The sequence below is a fragment of the Styela clava genome, chromosome 5 (assembly GCF_964204865.1).
Source record: "Styela clava chromosome 5, kaStyClav1.hap1.2, whole genome shotgun sequence".
In the NCBI taxonomy this organism is placed as follows: Eukaryota; Metazoa; Chordata; class Ascidiacea; order Stolidobranchia; family Styelidae; genus Styela; species Styela clava.
The window spans coordinates 17337824-17360330 of record NC_135254.1 but is presented as its reverse complement, the minus strand read 5'-3'; the positions used below and the strand labels follow the sequence as shown (position 1 = coordinate 17360330).

Genomic DNA, 22507 nt, shown 5'->3' with positions numbered 1-22507 from the left:
ATCTAAAATACTACCTTACATCTGTAGTCTACATTCTTACATTACAAATTCATAGGTTCATATAACTTGAAATGATCGGGTTCTTGTAATAACATACGGTGGTGCCTACTTGTTTATTATAGAGCCTTGTTCGAAGAGATGTTACCAAACACGCAATTAGAAGATGAGAATGTTTTTGTCCGATAGCTGTATCCAATTTTATAAGTCCTAAGATACCGTAACGAAATAATTTATTTCTACACAAAAGGCATAACAGTTGTCTGCGTACCAGTGACAGCTTGTTTAAAGCCTTGCACAGGTTACTCAGAAAAATGTAAGACATATACAATGGGAACACTTTATGGAAATGGATGTTGTGTCATCCTGATGCGTCCTCATTGTTGATAATGTACAATTGCTAATACTGATACACATTCTTTCCAATCCGCCCTCGTTGATAATGCGCCATTCTCAATGCGACGTCACTGATCGTATTGCACAGTTCCTTATACTGTAAAATCAGAAAAGTACTCCATTACTCTATCCAACGTAAATTGTTTTTATGGACAAATACGATATATCAGCAGTTAAAATCGGATAGTTATCAAATAGCTATGTTCCATATATGTCCGCTGGTTCCATTACATTTGAACCCACGTACATTTGAACCCATGACAATTTCACCTGTATGCTATTGCACCTATGGAATTTTTTTTGTTTCACGGATAGTTAAACCCATACTAACCCTAACCCATGGGTTTTAGCACCCGAATATAGATTGAACCCGTGGATATACGCATGGGTTCAAATGTACATGGGTTCAAATGTACGGTCACCATGTCCGCTATGTTTCTACTAAAATGGCTATGTCCGCAATGACCTTACTAAAATGGATATATTTATAAAAACCCTATTTGTCCATACTAAAATGGCTATGTCCTCACTAAGATGACTATGCCCACTATGTCTTCAGTAAAATGACGATGTCCGCTATGTCCTTTCTAAAGTTCCGACATATCCCTACTAAAATGGCTATGTCCATACCAAAATGGCCATGTCCCTTTCTAAAATTGCGATCCCGATATGTTCCTACTAAAATAGCTATGTCCCTACTAAAATGGATATGTCCTCACTACAATTACGATGTCCGCTATATGTCCTTTTTTAAATCCCGATATGTATATATATACTACTAAAATGGATATGTCTCTTATAAAATCGCGATCTCGATATCTTCCTACTAAAATGGCTATGTCCGCTATGTCCTTACTAAAATAGATACGGTATGTCCTTTTTGAAATCCCGATATGTTTCTACTAAAATGATTTTGTCCCTACTGGAGTGGCTATGTCTCTTCTAAAATCGCGATCCCTATATGTTCCTACTAAAATGTATTTTCCCCTACTAAAGGGACATAGCGAAAATCGCTATTTTAGATGGGATATAGCCACTTTAGTAAAAACATTGCTTGTGTAGTAGGTACATAGCGGACAGAGCCATTTTAGTAGGGAGATATCGATATCGCGATTATATAAAGGACATTGCCAGTTTAGTAGTGACATAGCGGACATATCCATTTTAGTAGGGACATAGCCATTATAGTAGAAACATATAATATTCGTGATTTTAGAAGGGACTTAGACAGATTAGTAGGGACATAGCTATTTTAGTAGGGACATAGCCATTTTATTAGGAATATTTCTGGATCGAGATTTTAGAAAGGACATAACCATTTTAGTATAGTGACATAGCGGACATAGTCATTTCAGTGGGGACATAGCGAAAATCGCTATTATAGATGGGAAATAGCCACTTTAGTAAAACCATTTCTGGATCGTGAATTTAGGAAGGACATACCCATTTTAGTACAAACATAGCGGACATAGACACTTTAGTAAAAACATTGCTTTTTTAGTAGGTACATAGCGGACATAGCCATTTTGGTAGGAAGATATCGGGATCGCGATTTTATAAAGGACATTGCCAGTTTAGTAGTGACATAGCGGGAATATTCATTTTAGTAGGGACATAGAGCCATTTTAGTAGAGACATATCATAATCGTGATTTTAGAAGGGACTTAGCCAGATTAGTAGGGACATAGCAAATTTATTAGGAACATTTCGGGATCGCGATTTTAAAAAGGACATATCCATTTCATTATGGACATAGCGGACATCGCTGTTTCAGTAGGTACATAGCTAGCTATTTTAGTAGGAACATATCGGGATTGAGATTTTAGAAAGGACATAACCATTTTAGTATAGAGACATAGCGGACATAGACATTTCAGTGGGGACATATGACCCAAAATCACTGGGGGTTAGGAGGAAAAAAGTTTGATCTAGTGGAGGGTATTAGAAAGAAATTAATTTTTCTAATCACGCACATGCCTTTAGATTCTTGATAAAACCTTTCAGATGCCGACAAGAAGCCCAAATCACTAGATCGTGACTGGGGGTAGAAGAAAAAAAAATCTTGAAAAAAGTAATAAACAAATTTTTCCCAACGTACGTACCTATGTACTTTTTTTCTCAATAACTTTAATAACTTTATTCTGAGATGAGCAACATTCCGAACTCACTGGAGGGTTACAGGGAGGGGGGAAATCCCAAAGTTCCAGTTGAAATATCCTATTGATTAATCCCTTCGAGATTTAAGCATCGTTTTTACCGAAATCCCATTCCAAGTGCTCCTAATCGTCCAAAATCAATAATAACAAAGTGGACGAAGCTTGCCACAGGTATTCTCTCCACCCTTGGGGAGCGGAGGCACTGCCCCAACCCCAAAACTGTTTGGAAAAATTCCCAATACGCCTGCGAAGGATTTCCCGACCCGTATGTACATAGCGAACATACAGAATTTATAACTCGCCATGCAAATCTACGTCTCATGCTTAAAGTTGGTGTGATGTCACAACCAAGTGACGAAAATGTTTTGAGCTTTGCTATGGGCATATTGTGAAGCTTCTTATCAGAAGATGACACCGTACACAATCGCACAATAGCTGTATTCAATCTAATAATTCCATATACAACGAAATTACTTTTCTTTCTAAAATGCAAAGTATATGTATGGGTAACTTCTTGTTCAGAGCCGTGTTTAAAGGGAATGTTGAAATACTCCATGAAACGAATAATGCTTAATATCACCAAATCTTCATCGAATGACCACGGCAGAAAGAAAATATCAAAGCACAGTGGCACATCTTTAGTCCAAGGCCCAGTAAATTTGAGTCCTAGGTGAAGAGAGAGAGAGAGCTTATTTTATTTTGTCAAACCAAGAAAACAATATATACATACATACGTATATACATAACAAATAAAAAAATGTTTTCGGTACATGACTGGGAGGCAACGATACGACCTTTGGAGGTCATCAGAGTCAGTTGCCACCCGATTCAATAAGCATAAAAAATAAATGCATTTATTTGGACAAGGCCATTCATGCAAATATTTTGGTAAAGTGTTGACTTAGTATAAATAAAGTAATATTAAATTCAATATAATCAATACAGTCGATAATAAACTATAAATCAAGTGAATGAAAGACACACAGTTGGCACACTGCTGCTTCTATTCACAAGTCGAGTCCGAGTCATTATAGATTTTATAAACAATAGTCAAAGGGGTGAATGAATGTGCTTTCCCAATGCGTCCTGATTGTTAATTACGCGCCTAATGTGACCACGCGTTGTTCCCAATGCTCTATTGATAATGCCCCTCATTGTTGATAATGCACCATTCCCATTGCGACCACGCATTGTTCCCAGCGCGTTGCTGGTAATGCGCCCTCATTGTTGATAATGCACCATTCCTAATGCGACTTCACTATTCGTGATGCGCTGTTTGTTATGAGAGTTATTAACTTATTATAAGACTACCATCGCTATGGACCTTTCCCCGACCTTTGACCCCCGGAAAATTCTTCCTATACTTTACCATTGCAGAATTTTCAGGGCTATTTTAGGAGTGCTTTTGCGAGTTGGCGCCTGTAAAATGGGGTATGTGTTTCAAACCATCATTAGGATTCATCGCCCACAACAATCTGTTTTTTAAAAGTACCGGTAAAGAATTTCAGGCTAGTCTATCACAGCTATTTCTACACTAATTTTTATTACTGCAATTAAATTAAAACTCCCAAGAAGACAGAGTGATCATTGAATTATCTGATTTTTATTCAAGTTTCCGAAACACAACTGAAAACTAACGAATAGAGTTCAAAAATGCGAAAACGAGGTAATGTTTACAACCACGCTTGAAAATCTGTCTGAGTGAGAAAAGTGTCTGAGCGGATGCGAAAAGGGGGCATTGTTACGTCACTTTTTGCAATTTGCTGATTGGCCAACGTCACGGAATAAACAAGGAAGTCGATGCTCGGGGAAAGGTCCATTGGGGGTTTTCCCCGACAAAAAAAGGTTACGGCAGAGTACCGTAACTACTAACCTACGGTAACTGTTACTTACTGACTTTTTACAGTTTTAGTAGCGTTTTGTATGGAAATTATACAAATATGGATAAATCTATTCAAAACCCAGTAAATGGATAACATTATGAAATTCTTATAACTTCATAATGTACACAATCTACCATATATTTGTATATGTATTGTGTTTGGTATTCATGAATCTAATCCAGTAGGCTAATCGTGTTTTATCTAGACTATTTCGGTAAAGAAATTACGATAATCATAATATACAAACTGATTTATTCTGAGGTCGATGAAATACATACCGGTATTGATACATTGTTGAAGTGTATAGCTACGGTACCGGTATGTTATTAGACCGGGCATGAATTCTGATCGAGCAAAAACAATTTACATTCGGGATATTCTACCTCGAGATATCAAGAACTTATTGAAAGAGCCAAACTACGACATTGATAAAATACTTTTACAGCAAATAAAAGTGGTATCAAATTGTAAAAAGGTTTGAATTTATTTTGATCTCAATACAGCAATATGGAATAATCATTTTAGATTTGGCATAACAATTTTATTTTAAGGGAATTAATATCACTTTTCATTACGAAACTATTATGAATACTGGTGCATACTAAAACATATATCAACGAGGAGTCTGGCAACAATCCTCTCACTCATTATAATCTCCAAACGATTTAAACCTGCGACCCCACGCAGGGTAATCAGAGACGCAATGCAGGTAGCTAGCGTATTCCTCACGCTTAGCATGATGCACCACACTCCCCAAATAAAATGTTACCCAAGTAGACAATACTTGATTGTAACAACATTTGATGATTGAATTTCTATTCATTTTCAGGCTCTTGTCCACAAACGAAAAGAACTATTGGTCTCAATAGAAAAAGAATACTCTGAGAATGACTACAAAATGTATGTGATTTATTTTGTATGTCACGATATAAATGTCATTCGATTTTGATCGTAGAATTATTTGTTGTACATGCTTACTTTCAGCTGCTATTGTGTTTGCTGAATCAATTTTGTTGCCAATTTGATAACTCAAGAGTTTATATATATTATCGAGAGCTTCAACCTAAAAAGGAGAAACTCGAAAAAAATTGTTTTGAAAAAATGAGAGAAAAAACTTTGCCGAATATCGCTTGTAACTTCGACCAAAAAATCTGTTTCGAAGGCGTTTCCAATTTTTTTTAAAGAATGGAGTTTTTTCCAAATTTTTACATTTGCCCTTTTGTTTTGAAACTAATATTTTCAACAAAAACTATGATTCCATATTGAATTATATTATATTAGAAAATATATATTTATCTAAATATATAAAAAGGTATATTTTATTTTCATTATAATGGCTATTTTCAAATTAGTTGCGGTCCATTTGATGGAGAGTTTTTGAACTTGGTGTTAAAAGATGTTGAGAAAGATGAAGCAGAAGCAAGAAGAAAGGTTCTTGGAGAACAACAAAGCGTTGAAATGTTCAAAGAGGCTTTCGCTGCTGATGCTGTATGTCTCTTATTTTGATTGAATTTTTTTTTTAGAATTGTGTCCATTTGAATTTGATCTAAAATATGAATATGAAATTGTATTTGGTAAAAGTAATAAATTTGATGAAAAGTTACAATGGAAAGATTTTTAATATTGAAGTATGGTACTACTAATGCTAACGCCCCATAATTGCTTATACATTTTCAGCTTTTTTTAGACATTATTTCTTCGTTACTGACACTTTATTTAAAGAGTTTATTGGCTGCATTGTTTATCAGCAATTGATTGTCAGTTTTATATACTCGAATTAATTTCTATCATATCATAATTATATGCAAACCTATCAAGTTTGTTATAATTGCAAGTTTTTTGATTTTTAAAAGATTCTAATTGATAGTAATATAGCTTACGATGTTGCTATGATGTCAGTAATGTTATATTTTCACATTATATGCGATTTGTCAAAGTGACAAGCCTTCCTGTTGATATTTTTACAAGATAAAATATCTACAGGTTTCTGAAGATTATCTAACATCAGCAAGATCATACAGAGATGCAATGACAAGACAGTTGCGAGACGTTGTTGAAGGAAGAGAAATTGTTCTTATCGCACTCGAAATATTAAGAAGATCACCAATGGCCCTTATTCCTCAAAATAACATTAAGGTGCAATAAATTTGGCAAATTTATTTTGAGATATTATGAATGGAAATATTTTGCAGCAATTATAATATATCCCAAGTTTTATTTTATCCTAATATGACAGTGATTTAAATCTTTCTAATTCCTAAAAATACTTGTTATATAGGTATTACCTTTGAAGTGAAACCAAATTTCATCTTTTTATATAAGTTACCCCAGTGATAATATTAGGAAAATGGCTGAGACTCATATAAAAACAGACTCTTACATATGTATATTATGTCTTCAGATGAGTAATCTTGGTATAGCTTACACTGAAGCCAGGGACCGTCATGTAGATGAATGTGAAACTCTGCGTAAATTAACAGAATACAAAAAGAATCGAAAATTGCATATCACAGATGTTGATGAATTGTTCAGATTTTTTAGTGATGAGAGTTTTGAAGGTGAATATGTTTGAAACTTTTCTAGGGACTCCAATTACTTTAAAGCTTCGACTGAAATAAGATTCGCCTGAACATAAAATTAACCTATCTATATTGCGCTTTATTTAATAGTACATAATCAGATTCCATCATATTTGTCGCGGAGTAAAAGAAATCACTAAAATGACTCTCACATCGGTTCTAATTATGATCCATAACCTGGTTGCCATTTCTGGGCAGGTATGAGAATATTCGAACATTCCAGTGTTTCAGATGTATGGACATGTTCGAAAGAAGAACTCAGCCAAGAATTCTATATTTCAATTAATTGCCATATTTAACTATCACATGATTTGAACATGGATTTTTTGGCGGAATGTTCAAAGCCGAGTCATTCAAATAATATAAATACCAATAATATGATGTTATGGCCCTCGCAAAGATATATGATTCATAATGCTATTTTTTATATCACTCTCCACACATTTCGTCCCTACAAGTAGCCACTTTTTTGAAAGACCAAAAGCTTCCCGGTTCGGCATTGTCTCCCCAATTTATCACACCCTGTACGAGTTGATGGGCATGGGTCCGAAACGAGATGTGTAGCCTGCGATGCCAAAACAACGCCCACTCATCATAGTAGCTCATCCACAGTTGAATAACATTTTATCGGTATTTGCAATTTTTACAGAAAATGAAGACGAAGAAAGTGACCCTCACGAAGAGGAAACAGAAGAGTCTAGTTTAGCATCTGCACTTGCTGAGAGTGAAGCTGAGGCACAAAAACTTGTTAATTTCAAAATTTTAAAAGTTGATGCAATTGACAGAGAGTTTAGAGTTTTAGCTGATGTAACAGCTGATATTTTGAAACATGAAGTCACCATGAAGGACACACTAACTTTTATTAATGAAGTAAGTTACTAATAAATTCCATTAGATTTTTTGTGTAAATATCAAGTGTTAGTTTGCCTATATAGTTTTTATATATTAGTAATTGGAAAGGATTTCAATCTGTAGGACAGCAGATACTTATGGATTCTTTGGAGTTATTTTTTCATTTCTTGGGTGTGACAAATTCATTTGAAATTTTATTTTTCATGTGGCCAACTCACTTCACCAAGTTGTCTCTTAAACAAAATAATGACTTCCTAATTAATAAATCATTGCTTTCCAAAAAATCTTATTTGATTTTCTTCTGTAAATATTGTGAATTTAAAGGATAAAGTTGTGACAGAAAACAAGCTGGATATATCTATATTGTTTTTCAGGTAGCTTCTCATCAATTGTCTGCTGCTTCGGGAGTCGGGATTGAGAAATATATAAATTATTTAAAAATGAAACATCCAAAGTTAAAATTCAAGCTTTCTACAAAAGGTTATAATTTTAGTCTAAAAGTAATGAGGAGAACAAAATCGGTTGTTTCTTTGACATTACTCACAACTTTATTAGAAACATCACAGGATTTGCCAGAAGAAGTGAGTTTCATAACAAATTTTCTTAGTAAATCCAGTTTTGGTGTTTTATATCCCAAACTCTTTCTGAATGTAATCCCAATGGACGTTTCCCAACCTTTGACCCCAGAAAGATTCTCCTCATGCCTTACTATTGCAAAATTTTTGACGTTCATTTCGAGTTTACAAACTAATTTACCTGTTCGAAATCATCATTTTTATAAAAATATTCAAGCGCGTGCTGCTTACAGGTACTGATAGCCATTTTAAGCCTAGTCTATCACAGCTTTTCCAGGTCATAATTACAATTATTTGAAACATACATTGTATATGGAGTGAAGTAAAATAAAAGAACTGGCTTTTCATATTAAACTGGAAACAGTTCTAAATGGCTCATATAATGTGACTGGCGGGTCTGCCTTTTCCCATTTTTTTATCACCATTCAGACTTCTCCACTAACAGAAATTATTGAAGTGAGGCAAATCTGAATATCATGCTGATATTTTTGATTTTCTTCTGCCATAAGTTGCATCATAACCTGTTTTCCTTCATTTACCTTAAATAAGATCATGCTTTTTTTTGTGTTCAGGTTTTGCATGCTCAAGAAAGGTTTTCTCAGTTGTCAAATGCCGTGAAGCGTATTTGTAGTATGTATGGCAGATGTGCTATGGCATTTCAAGCAATTTTGAATAAAGAAGATGAACTACAACAAGCAATCAAAGATACTTCTGAGGCAAGTATTTTAGGAGCTACGGAAGTATGTGCACCAAGATGGCGCACAACCTGAACTTAGTATGTTTATCGGGTCAGAGTTCAGGTTGTGCGCCATCTTGGTGCACATACTTCAGGAACGCCGTAATTTATACTCCGGGTGTCGCTGCTCGATAACCAATCTCGGTTCCCCGCGGCTTCCTTTCCCCGATAAATATGTGTGTTTGATTTTATATTCACTTGGCTAACACAAACAGTCCACGAACTCGTAATAGAACTAAAATAAGGAAAATCTTAATAAAATTAGGGCTTAACCCTTTCCGTGCGGTGGGCACGTATACGTACCCACGACAAAACTCGCTAGATTGCGGCGGGTACGTTGATGTACTCCACTGTTTTATTTAGCAATCGGCCGCAAACTGTTGGTCCAGTTTTTCCGGGTTTGAGTTTATTGATAAGAAGTCTTCTTCGAGATTAACATAAGCGACGGTAAATCTCGCTTTCGTTTACCATGGGAATTTTATTTGCGGCGGAACGAGGGAGTGTTTTTGAAATTTATGCAAATTTCGGTGTTTTTTGGGTGGTAATAGAAGACATTTTATCCCTTCCATCTACCAAAGTATTTTGAGTTAGATAACGCAATTGCTACAGCAATATTATGCTATTGTTTGCCAACCAAGAAGCGGTAACAGTAAAGGATTTAGCGAATATTTCTATTTTTTATCACGGTTTGAAGTTTAAACACCCAAGAAAAAAAAATGCCCGGTTTGTGACTCAGACCACCCCTTTTAAAAAAAAATTTTTAAATCGCCAATTGCAAGCTCTTTAAATAAGCTTTCCAACGAGCCGTCAGTGGGCAGCAGAGGATCATTACTTTTTCGTTAGTCGATCGATTAGTTGTGGGGGTACAAATGCATAAAGTCGACGTAGCAAATACGATTATTTAATAAAAAATAAAAATCACATGGAAAGTGTTAACCCTAACATATTTTACAAACTTTTTTTGGCAGGTAAACTACGCTGATTCTTTGAGAATTTCTGACAATTTTACGTTTAATATGAAAGAAGTCAGAAGAGTGAATGATTTGAAAGATGACATTAAAGTAATAGCAGATAATATTTTGAAAGAAGTTATGGAGATTGGGAGCTGATTTGTTTAAACTTTAATTGTCCGATGTTGATAGTACATACAGGATCGTTTATATTGATTATTTTCGGAAATTCTTTGCACTAAATCATTACCTATTCTCTATATTACAATGATTATGCAATTGCGTATGATTTTATCAGCAAGAACACTGAATATCGCCTCACTTCCATTTTTTATCTCTATTATATACCTCTTCGTATTTCACGGGGCTTGTTCATTGCTTACTAATTTGTGATATCTTTAGACTGTTACAAGCAGGGCTGCCAGAAGTTTTAGTCTGTGAAGCTCGCCGTAATTATTTTTTCACTATTCTAATAATAAAATCTGTCCTACTCCACTCGTTTGTCTAATACTATCAAGTCTTCTTTATATCATGGTTTTGAGTGTCTTACTTGTGCTGATAAGTTTAAAATAATCCTGGTGTCAACTAGAAACTGTATCTACCACCCGAGGTGGGCAAAGAGTCTTAAATTCATATTTATTCCATTACTCGTTGACCATGGAACAAACCCATTCTTCAATTTTTCTTAATGCTGTCGAAACTAGTTACTGCCTGTGCGTATAAATATTCATTGTGTGCCTGTGCGTATAAATATTCATTGTCAACACTTATTTTTGTTTTCATGTATAAATATTCATTGTCAACACTTTGTAACAGTTATCTATTTGGGAGTTTGGGAATGGACTTTGGTGTTTCACTAGTGCAAGCTGCAAGCTCAAGCTAACTACCGATCAAAAAGACATGTCCTCCTGCATATAATCTAGGTTTACTTAAAAACAAGCGACAAAGAATGAATGAATTTTGCAGAACCATTGAAATAATTCACGAATACAAAAACATGCAAAATATCATGCTAAATGATTTATAAAAAGGTCAGATTGACGATAGAGATTGAAAAAAACAGCAGTGGGTCGGTCACTAACCAAATGCTCGTAAGATGTTGTTTCCAGTTTCATTTGTCCCATTATAGTCAAATTTTTATTGTAGTAGCATCGTCGCTTTTCATTCTATCAAAGTGAAAGTATTTATTTTTGCAAAACGAGTCTTGTTGTGTTTTCCTTCCATGACTAAGTTAGTGGGCCACAAAAGAAAAAAGTTTGAGAACCAGTGCTCTAGAGCTTATCAGTATGATGACATATCTATCGCTGTAATCACAAAGGTTATGAGATAAACTCCTCCACAGCCATGATAGTTAATGGGGACAGGTTTTCTAAAGTATTTCCAATCGATTTGAAGTCCTAAACAGTCTATGTAGGGAGAAAACTGTAATCATGCTTCATATTTTTCACAATTTATTCTGTCCATTTATGATTTCAAAGTCATCGGAACTGTCACATCCAGAACTTTCTTTCGAGTCACAACTTCCTTGAATAATGTCTTCCACCACATTCCATGGTTTTATGAACATTGCACCCGGCAAAGGTGGACAGTGAGAACTCTCAAAGTGACTCATATGCTTGGCAGCCTAAACAGAATATTAATAAGATATACTATTCTATGCCATTGACATATATGATGTTGCAAAGTGTTGAGGTAGTAATTTGAGGACTTCAAGACAAAATTATTTAACAATTGTTGAAATATTAAGAAAATTTCATTTGAAAATGTTACAAAGGAATGGGTGCTCTTTAATCTGTTATCATAGTCACCTCTGATTAGTGATTACCCTGTGTGGGTTAGAATCGCACACAGGGATAGTTATGTGCGAGAGGATTGGTGGACTCATCGCCACCGTAGGGTGGTTCACATAACTACTTGTCGGTTAAGGCTTCCTCCACTTGTCCATGATTTGAAAACCCAAAACTGGTTAACTAATCCCATACCCGACACAGACTGGTAACCGGACGAGATGCTGGGGTGCGCCATATGATTTAGTTGTCGTATTGGCTTTCCTCACACTGTACACCGAGATGTGCATTCTCAAAACAGGTTAGATTTATCATGGATATTTAGCGCAGTGTGAATAAAAAAATTAGGTTCCTTTTTTTAAAAGAAATATAGACTCAATTTGCTCTAAATAATATCTTCGTATAAACAACAACAAATCATTTACCAAGTACAAAACAAGCCTTTGTTTTGCTTCTAGACTTAAATCTTCACCAATCATGATTGGATAGTCTGATGAATGTTTTTCAACATAGGATCTCAACATAGATTCACATCTTTGGTCAATCACTTCATAACTGGACATAAGAGACACTGTCGAAAAAAAGTGGAATTAGATAACTATTATGGGTACTCCCGTAGTATGTAAGATGGCAGACATTGTGAACTGTAGAGTTGAGAACAATAGGAAATGAAATATAGGATGCATTTAGCATGTATTTTTATTTTCAAACTCCTTTTCAAACTCCTAAATCAAAATATTGAAGTCAAAAACTGAATGCATTAAATTGGTTAAACATGACTATTGAATTTCGCTTTCATTCATTCTCATTATCTAAATTTGGTTTTCTCAAACAGAGTTGGTGTGAGCAGACGAATTTTGAATTTTTGTCAATCCTAAATCGGGATTCATTTTTAAATGGCTCGGAGTTTGCTGTAAATTTTTCTCCACTACACAGCTTTATTAGGAATATCAATTTCATATTACATACTTCTCATGACATCATCATCTCTGTCTAACCAGCTGTCAAGTGCTGCTTTAATTTGATAGTTATCTTCTTCATTTTTTCCAAATAACACAGGAAATCGATACTTGAGGAACTTGTATAAAAGTGCATTCCCACAATTTGAAGACACCACTCTTTGACCCTCTGCAAAATAGATGTTGGTTAATTGCATCAATTTTGTAAATATGAAAGATTGTGCAAGTTGCAACACTGTCCCTTTTATTTTTATTAGGGAGAGCATCATGGGGGGATAATCTTTATCCTATAAATGTATTTCATTTTGATCCTTCAAATTTACTCTGATTATGGTATTCTAATTTAATATTGATTGATTAATCAATGGAATTTTATAAAATTTCTTGTACAACACCTGAATGAATTTTCCTTTTATAATCATTTTTAATGTTTATGAAGACTTTTCCAATACTTTTATGCATTTACAATTACAAAACATTTCAACTTAATTTTATTATCCAATTATATATATATGGATACATAAAGAATTTGTCAATTATACAGTATATCTAAAGTTATTTTAGAATCTATAGCAGGGTGGGCAAGGTTTTTTGGACACGGGGCCATATAAGTGTGACGTAAAAAAGTTACATTTTATGAACAATATTTACTGTGAGTAGAAAACAATACGTCTTGTGCCAAAACTAAAATTAATTGCAACTTAACAAATTCCTTGAGTTATTTTTTTAGGTCAAACATCAAAATTTGATTTTAGTTAGGTTGTGTCAGCATCAGACGGGCCAGATTGAATTACCCAACGGACTGGATTTTGCCTATGTCAGATCTAGAGTCTGTATAGATTCTCAAGTCACATGGTATATAAGAGTCACCTTTATTCATGACTTCATCCATTTGTCTCCTGACAAAATGAACTGGTCCATTATATTTTTGTAGTAAGTCAGAATGATGAAGGTTAATGTAACTTCTAATAGTATTTTTCACAATGTTTTCTGGAAAGAAAAAAGAATAGCAAGAAATTAGTTAGGTCAATGTTATGGATAAGATGGGTATATGAAAAACCGGTTTAGACTGTTTAATACTGAAGAGTTAATCAATGTTATACAATCAGAATGATCAAAATGTGAAAATAATCTACTGAATACCAAATGTATACTAATATATTGGGTCACGTTTGGCAAAGAACACATAGATGTAAATTATGCGCAGTTATATCGGCAAATTTTGAATTAAGAAGATGAAGATTTGATTGTATTCCTATATTTTACTGTTTTTAGAAATTGAATTAGGGCCTTTATGATCAATGGTAAGACTTCAAATCAATTGCTCAAAATGAGAAATTTTTGAGTGAAATTAATCTTAATAGTTCTTCAAATCATGAATTTAAAATATTGGATATAATCGAGGCGATATATATATATATAGGCTGTCCCAAAATAAATACGGTACCCAGAAAATGGGTAATCGCATTACAAGGTTTAGTTTATTTTGGAAAACCCTGTATAATGAGGCAATTTTGTACCAAGACTTATATTAAAATTATCTTAAATAGATTATTATCTAAAACTGAACTAAAACTATTTGAATAGTAATGAAAATACATGCTTGGCGCTACCAGGTTATAAAACAGCCTCATAAAAGAGAGACAATTACCCACTAGTGCAAGTATCAACAACATCCGACAAAATTATGTTTTGCATTAAGAAATTCATTTTTATAAAAAAAAATCTTACCAAATGCTGGTGGCATTGCTTTGACAGCTAGAGGTACGATGTCATCAAAAGTTGCATCTAGGAATACAGATCTGACGTCAGGATACAAAACAGCCCCATTAAGTGCAGAGAAAGCTCCTGAAAAAATAAATTACATTATACTTTCCAAATTATTTTCCTCTGTAAATTTACACATTGTATTCGCATGTAATGCATTATAGCATAAATTTAGTGAAAAAAGCTTTATGGTGATTTTGGCAGTTAATAACAACTTTTAAATTATGCATCGTACTACATGGCAAAGTTTTCAGGCAACGCATATTCAGCACGGGCAAGTAATTCTGTGATTTTAATGGTTCGAAAAAACTGTTGAAATCAAAATAAGACAAAGGTCAATGTGAAGAAATCCCTTCTGGAGATAACAAGATGCGTCAACTGCTAGTTTTAAAAAAAAAACTTGATTTTAGCTAAATTCCTAACCATAACTTTCAAAAAATAGAGGAGAATGGTGATGCCTTTAGGGACAAGGATAACCAGGTAATCGATCACAATTTATATTATTTTAGTAAATAGTAGAAAATATGCTTACCGATGGACCATCCAAATAAAATAATATTCTCAGGTTGAAAACCCAACTTAGTAATTGCATATTGCATTACAACATCAATGGCATTGATTTCAGCCGCGGGTGAAGGAGATCCCTAGAAATAAACAAAGATCATAAAATTAGAAACAAAACACATGACATAAAAATCTATAAAAAAAAATAAATACAAGAAGAAATACCTAAAATAATGTTTAATAAGACGCACTAGGAAATATGCGCAAAATCTACAACAAAAACGTAACCAAACATGAATAATTAGTGCTGTCCGAATCTTAAACTTACAGATTGAGCGCGAAAACAAAAATAGACAAGGAGAATGCAATGCGTGAAGATTAAAAAATTCACTCAGCAAAAATTCTCGTTTATGGCTTTTAAATGGCACATTTATTGAATTTTTCATTGAAAATACAAATACAAAAGCTAAAACTGAACAACCGACTAGCATTGAATGAAGTAAAATCTTCTGACTTCTAGCTTCGAACAACAGAATTAATATTTTAGACTATTTTCATACTGAAAACTCTCTGAAATATTATCCAAACTTACAGTACTACAACCAAATCCTGGATGGTTCCATCCTAAAACAGAATAACCAACTTCAAGTGGAGTGATCATAACTCCAACTTCATAAAATCCAGCGTTTCCTTCACATCCTATGACCAGGATATCTCCTAATCTGGCACTGACGCTCGGTGAATCATCTCTGTTGAATAAATGAGATAAAATTTGAAAATACGAAATTGGAAGAACTACCGGTATATCTTTCATATGTGATATTTATACGTCTCCTCTGAGAGCAAGCAGCCCCTGCTGTGTGAGGTGCTACTATATCTTAGGATGAGGGTGTGCAACATTTTTTATAGGTAGCCATTTAGTTAACTTCAGGCATTTCGCTGAGCCAGCCAAAAAATTAGTTTTCCATGTACACAACGAATTAAAAAATTAGTGTCAACCTAGACGCCTCTAGAATGGCAAGAGAAGAAAATGCGGCTATTGCTTACCCTTCCCGTAATACATCCTCAACAATTCGTTCAACTATTCAAAAATTAGTAAAAAATACAACCAAAACATTCAACATTCATGTAGGTTTTATTAGAAGATGTCATCAAGAAAGATTAATTTATCAGCATTAACAACTTACTCCTCTTGTCTTCTATCAACAAACATGGTGTCGATGTGATTTCCATCTCTTGACAAAAGCTTTGCTCTTTTTCCTTTACTCTGAGAATAAATTTCAAAACATAAAAATGGTGCATTCAGGGCATTACTGATCTACATTATACTGTACATTTTGAGCTATGTTTGGTAATAAATGAGAAACAGATGACTACATTACATTTTTACAATCTAAGAGAGAAAAAGATGTAAGGTAAATATTCTTCAATAGATATTGTAGAAAAATGAGATCATAACAAAATCAGTGCTTCTAGTATGACATAAAACTAAATTGATATTGAAACAATAGTTCATTGAAGGCTCCCTTGTAGCAATTTTGTTTTTGTATGATTGATATGTTTAAGACAGCGTTATCATCCAGAAAGGAAATTTATTCTTTTATGGGGGAACATTTTACTTTGAATTTTCCTGTAGTTTTATTAATATATACATATTTATGTACACATTATAAACTATTCAGATCAAACCAGAGTGCAAGTCGCATTCTGATTTCTTCATATAGGTAGCGACAAACAATACTTACATTTTCTACCATTTTGTTTCTTCCGTCATCCAAAGCTGTTCCTGAATAATTAATCACAGTATTTACTGCTATGCTGATTATCATAATGCCACAGTAAAACCAAAGTAGCTGTGTCATATTTTTAAGAAATAGACATATCTTCTGACATTATGGACCAGGGGGCATATTATGATTTGGGTTTCGAAGCTGTATAGGTTTTGAGTTTTGATTTCAGGCAGTGCTATTATGTCTATTATTGGGATTTGAATGTTAGAGCCAAATATTATAAAAATGTGTCATAAGCTAATTTGACTCTACTGCGGCAATCAATCAAATTTCCATATTATTTAAGCTGTGAATATTTATTTCAGATATATCACAATATAGGTGATTCTTATACCAGTTACGACACTATGGTGATTTCACTGACAAAAAAGTGAAATTTTTTATGACGGCGATGCGGTTGTAATGAGGGCAGAATTTTTGCCAGAAAATCAAAACAAAAAGATGATTTGAATCCTAAAACTTGTAGGTATATTGCATTTGATAATACTTGAGACTTATTAAGAAAATAGTTGAGAGTTCGTTTTATAAATCTGATTTGTTGCAAAATTAACAATTGATTCTCTCGAAATGTTAATTAAAATATTTTCGCTCCAATCAACAAACAAAAATACTCACTTATGATGGAATTCAAGATAGCAGTAGAGCCCGGGTACACCATACTTAAACCAAACCCATGTGATATGAGATAGGATAGAAATTCGCATGGAAGTCCTTTAATAAGCAGGCTAGCAATGCTGTTGTTTTGTGATATTTTTCTCAGTCTACCAGTAATGTGGTATGGAGGTGTAACCAGTGTTTTCTTGACTTCTACTCCTTCATCCCATCTGAAATCGACTGGCCAGTGTGAGAATGTGAAATCATACATCCGCTATAAGAAAATATATGAAATTATATATATGAAAAAGAAAGTAGAAATTAGAATAAGATAGGCAGAAACTATAAAATGGAAGTACTTTTTAAAATCAGTGGACGGCTACCACTGGGCCGCAGCCCATCGCCGGTCGACGGAACGAAAAGGTTACTACCGGTCCGCAGAAAGGTTACACAAAACAGACAAGGTCATAATAACACCTCTACAATCTAACATCCACAAACCCGATGACTAAAAAGTATGGTAAATTGTATTTTCAATATGAATTTTAAGGCGTAAATCACAGCAATGAAATTTGTACAGTTTGAGTCCTTTGCCATATTAGGCCCTTATATGAGGCAATGAAGCCTAGAAAAATTCTTCGAACTATGAGATTGTCTTATAGACACAGACATTGTTATCTTTTTCTTTATTTGCGATCAATATTGACATTGACAACTAGAAAAACGAAATACCAAAGTAGGCTGGACGTAAGAAACCATTACATGTATCACTGTCGACCATGACTCCAAATTCGGAACAGTTAATAATGACCAGCGAACAAATGCATATCTCGCATTGAATAGCATCACTTTTGCTTTTGAATGTATTGTCAACATAAATTTCCCAACGCATATACTTTATTACTATTACATAAGCTTAGTTCGTTTGTATAAAGGTGGTCCGCCAAAATTTTGGCCAGGCTAAACCGGTCCGTCACTCAAAATGATGGAAGGATACCTTGCCATCAACAAAAAAAAATACCTTCATTATCAAATATGAAGCTGTTAGTTGTATTCAAACCGGAGGTCATATTATATTGGAAACTCCCTTCCAGAAACAGTGTTCGAAAGCATTCTTACTTAGTCATTTACAGTTGCTTTAAATAATTGATTACAATACCTTTTTTGTTGGATCTGCACCTGATACTTTAGAATTTTCCAAGACTGATAGAAAATCAACATATTCTTGATTATTTGACCTTCCAAATCCTAAAAATGACAAGTGTGATTGTAATAAATTATGTGACAAAATGTTTTATAAATAATGTAAATAGATATACCAGTACCTCTGATAAACAATAGTCCATAATATATACAAGCAAACCATAATGAATACTTCATAAGATCAGTTCCATACGCAATGGTGAAATAACCTGAAAAACAAGAATCAATTTTGTTATATTTTGAAGATCATTTTAAAGACTTTCATTAGAGCGTAAAAATGCCTTCAAGTAAATATATTTTGAAAGCGAACATATCCTAAAACACACGCTCTTACTACTTTAATTTCATGATTAGGAATTCTATTATTGATATATTTTTTTATTTGTCTTTTGCTCGGAACAAAGCAACAAATTTCCAGTACGGCCCGATTTATTACACCCCAGATGAGATGGTGGGTATGGGATTAGAACCAGAGATTTTAACCTGCTACGCTATCCAGTACGGCACAGTATTTTGATTTCAAGAACAGGCCCCCTATTAAAAGGTATCAATCACAACAGTGAATGCATACCTCCTCTACGAGACAGTCTGGGCTTCTATATCATCACAAATCAGCAAACGGCACTGCACAATAAATTAAAGGGGAAGCGCAATCTAAAATTGTCACCATTGGGTTCATGTGAAAAAAATATTCAGATTTACTGAAGAATTCGAGAATGTTTAGCAAAAAACACAATTATGGTCATGTGACAGCCGACACACGTCATGATTGATTTAAATTATTATCAAGATAATCACGGCACAATGTGACGCATGTACCAGACGCCCTCGTTTATAAAACAAATAGAGTGTTTGTTTTATTGAACCAAATGTTGAGACATCTTGGAATCTGAAAGAACTGTGCCATCTACTGCTAACATAGGTAATTCTAAGGCTTCAACCACTACTGCACTATACAATAAAGACACTTAGTTTATCCATTAAAATGATTAACACTTTAATACCTCTCCTGTAAAGCATAACAGACCATACTGGAACTGTGTAATATAATACATTTTTCACGGTAGAAATAATTCCCAGAATTTTGTCAGTGTTTTCTTCCACAGCATTTGGTAGATAATTGCGGCCCTAAAATAAAATAAGGTAAAATCATGTATACGATAACAATAAGCATCCACTTCTTTAGGGTAGTAGCCAGTTTGCAATCAACTTTGTTTTCAATTCAATAAAATTTGAAATAGCAATGCTAGCCTTAAAATTTTCAAACCCATGAATAGCTTAAAATTTTCCTTATGCAATGTACTTGGTAAATTCACCAAATCCAGGGATTAATATTATACAATTAAAATCCACCACTAAAAAAATATCAATTTGTGGTTGAACTTCGGTGAGGTTATATACCAGTATACAGACAGACAAAAAGGTTTCGAGTCACCAAGAAGGAATATATTATTATTAGATTCAATTCAACTTGGAATGTCACAATACAGCAATAACTAACTCTGTATCTGGGTTGAAACTAACGTAAGTTATCCTATTATCGCCACTTTTTATTGCGATCCATCCGAAGTCTATAATACTTTAGTAACAATTTCTCTATATTGTTTCGGAACATTAGCTACCCATCGGAGAAAAAAATGCCAACAGCAGCGAGTCACGAAATGAACTTGTTATAGCAACACCTCACGAATATATCAGAAATGTCGGTATAGCGATAATAGGAACTATGATTATCCTATTATCGCCACTTATGTCAAATTTTTTTTACAAACGGTTTTATTTTTAAATACAGGACAATTTGCTTTGAAATTTTCAGTGGTTGAAGATTGTTGCTGTCGCTAGGAGGCTATTACTTTTTTTAAATTTCAAACATTTTTGCAGGCCCTACTAGATTCCTTTTTCACTTTGAATTTTTATGTGATGACGTCATCAAAATTAAATATTGCGCATTGTAGCATGGCGGTTCTGCGGTCACATTTAAGCAATCTGGCGGTCGGCAAGATCGGAAGTTTTTTTGGATAAGCGGACTACCGATTACTGTAAAAGATTTGATACTACTTTGTTTTGGTCTTCGTGTCCATATATTTGAGCATTGCTGTTTTGTTTTTTCCCGATTTTTTCGGTTCTTCTTTCTGGTGAGCCATAATTTTCTGGGTCTAGTATAGTTTAGTACCACAGGTACTTCCAGTGGGCCTAGCATAACGAATTTTGCATATGTTATTCCTAACCCCTACCTGACTATGCCATCCAAAAATTACGTCACTGCGACGTCACCATCACGTCATAGGTCTTGCCGAAGTATAATTACGATCGCCCGAAATGACATCTGCGCCGCCGATAACGAACTCGCTAAAGCCGGCGAACTCTTTCATATCGTGATCGTTGTGACGAGAAACCGAGGCTCGATTTCGGGTGCTCGTCTGCGCAATTTGGACGACCATTCGCATACTTTGGTGGGCATTATCACATCACTGTGACGTCGAAATTACGTAATATTTGGGTGACGTAGTCAGGTGAGGGTTAGGATTGACATGTGCAAAAAGTGTTGAGCCAGGCCAACTAGAAGTGCATGTGGTACTAAACTATACCAGACCCAATTTTTTATCCTATTATTGCCACCCTGCGGATACGATAATTAACAACTGCACGGTATTTACAAACCCTTCCCATGTCAAACTTGATTCAACCTCGATCTAACACTGACTGACAGGAACTAAAATAAACAAACACCGTCGCGTAAATTTGGGCTAATAATTAGTATTCACCGCCCTCCTATAAAGTTGGCCGAGCGTGATATCAGCTGGTTTTCTTATATAACAAAAATGTATGTTTTAATAAAATGTCTTTACGCCACCGGGTAACAGAATATGTTAATATTTATCACTTATGATGCGCAATCCGAAAACAACTCATATTCCTGTATTCAGCGCTATCTGCAAGTGCGACGATTCTGAAGGCGTGTGGTGAGAATTGGTGTGTGGCGATAATAGGGTAACTTACGTTACATCAATTACTGAATTAAAAAATCGCAGATGAACATTTATGGTGTAGATTGGAAAATCAAACTTGAAACACATCTCTTCTTTAGATGTAAAGAGAGACAAAATTCTCAGAAACTCAGTTCAAAATAATATTGTAATTTTTCTGTTAATTCTGTAATTTTATTGAAATATCAGATTCAGAGATATGGAACGATGTCATCCATACAGTTAGTGGGTTTTCTCGACTTTGTTGCTGCAAGGCCTTCTAGGTATTTTCAAAAATAAACCATACTCACCAATTCAGACAAAGGCAAATTATGATGAATCCTATACAATGTTGGTCCAAATGCACATTTCAAAGTATTCCCCATTATGACAAAAACACCATGCACGCGCTGTATATGCCAACGTACCAAGCAGCAGGTGAATCTAAATTAGCGGATTGAGCGGAAGTATTGAACTCACTGCGCAGCATTGATCGGTGCTATTGACAGAAATATTTTAAAAAGCTACACGGCAAAAAAGACTTGTCGGTATGCTCTACATATTTCGTCGTATGCAGCGCGCCGCCGTGTTATTTATACATTTTTGATGCACAATTCCTAATAAAAATGACCGGTAATAAATTAATGCCTTTCAAACAATATCATTTTCTCCATAGGTTATTTACAGTATATGTTCTAGCAGAAGTAGGTTTCAACAGATCGGATATGTCAATGTTTCATCCTCCAAACAATTCCACGAACCTCAACAGCTAGTTACAACAGAGTAGAATATGACACCCTCTTTCGCAAACAA

At 34.4% G+C, this 22507-nt stretch overlaps 2 protein-coding genes across 2 annotated transcripts; one reads left to right on the top strand and one right to left on the bottom strand.

Annotated features, from left to right (window-relative positions):
• The first annotated feature begins 4619 nt into the window (after window positions 1-4619).
• Window positions 4620-11344, top strand: LOC120344604 (uncharacterized). Its single transcript, XM_039413900.2, has 9 exons — window positions 4620-4907; window positions 5262-5332; window positions 5785-5920; window positions 6416-6568; window positions 6834-6990; window positions 7661-7881; window positions 8238-8444; window positions 9011-9154; window positions 10143-11344. The coding sequence occupies exons 1-9, from the start codon at window positions 4770-4772 to the stop codon at window positions 10281-10283; spliced, it is 1368 nt and encodes a 455-aa protein (XP_039269834.2). The 5' UTR covers window positions 4620-4769; the 3' UTR covers window positions 10284-11344.
• Window positions 11033-22253, bottom strand: LOC120344603 (phosphatidylserine lipase ABHD16A-like). The gene is made up of 14 exons (XM_039413897.2): window positions 22006-22253; window positions 19733-19856; window positions 18851-18937; window positions 18685-18773; window positions 17547-17799; window positions 16887-16927; window positions 16329-16408; window positions 15734-15890; window positions 15170-15281; window positions 14602-14718; window positions 13741-13860; window positions 12881-13039; window positions 12337-12482; window positions 11033-11748 (listed from the first exon to the last, which is right to left on the bottom strand). The coding sequence occupies exons 1-14, from the start codon at window positions 22078-22080 to the stop codon at window positions 11569-11571; spliced, it is 1740 nt and encodes a 579-aa protein (XP_039269831.2). The 5' UTR covers window positions 22081-22253; the 3' UTR covers window positions 11033-11568.
• Between the last annotated feature and the right edge of the window lie 254 nt (window positions 22254-22507).

What these genes read in the sequence shown, in the direction of transcription:
- LOC120344604 (XM_039413900.2), top strand. Translation starts at nt 4,770, where the DNA reads ATGAATTCTGATCGAGCAAAAACAATTTACATTCGGGATATTCTACCT. An exon ending in TGGTATCAAATTGTAAAAAG is followed by an intron (nt 4,908 to 5,261) that starts GTTTGAATTTAT and finishes ATTCATTTTCAG; the next exon opens with GCTCTTGTCCACAAACGAAA. An exon ending in TTCCTCAAAATAACATTAAG is followed by an intron (nt 6,569 to 6,833) that starts GTGCAATAAATT and finishes TTATGTCTTCAG; the next exon opens with ATGAGTAATCTTGGTATAGC.
- LOC120344603 (XM_039413897.2), bottom strand. Translation starts at nt 22,080, where the DNA reads ATGGGGAATACTTTGAAATGTGCATTTGGACCAACATTGTATAGGATT. An exon ending in AGCAATGCCACCAGCATTTG is followed by an intron (nt 13,861 to 14,601) that starts GTAAGATTTTTT and finishes TTTTCTTTCCAG; the next exon opens with AAAACATTGTGAAAAATACT. An exon ending in AAAGGCTTGTTTTGTACTTG is followed by an intron (nt 11,749 to 12,336) that starts GTAAATGATTTG and finishes TATTCTGTTTAG; the next exon opens with GCTGCCAAGCATATGAGTCA.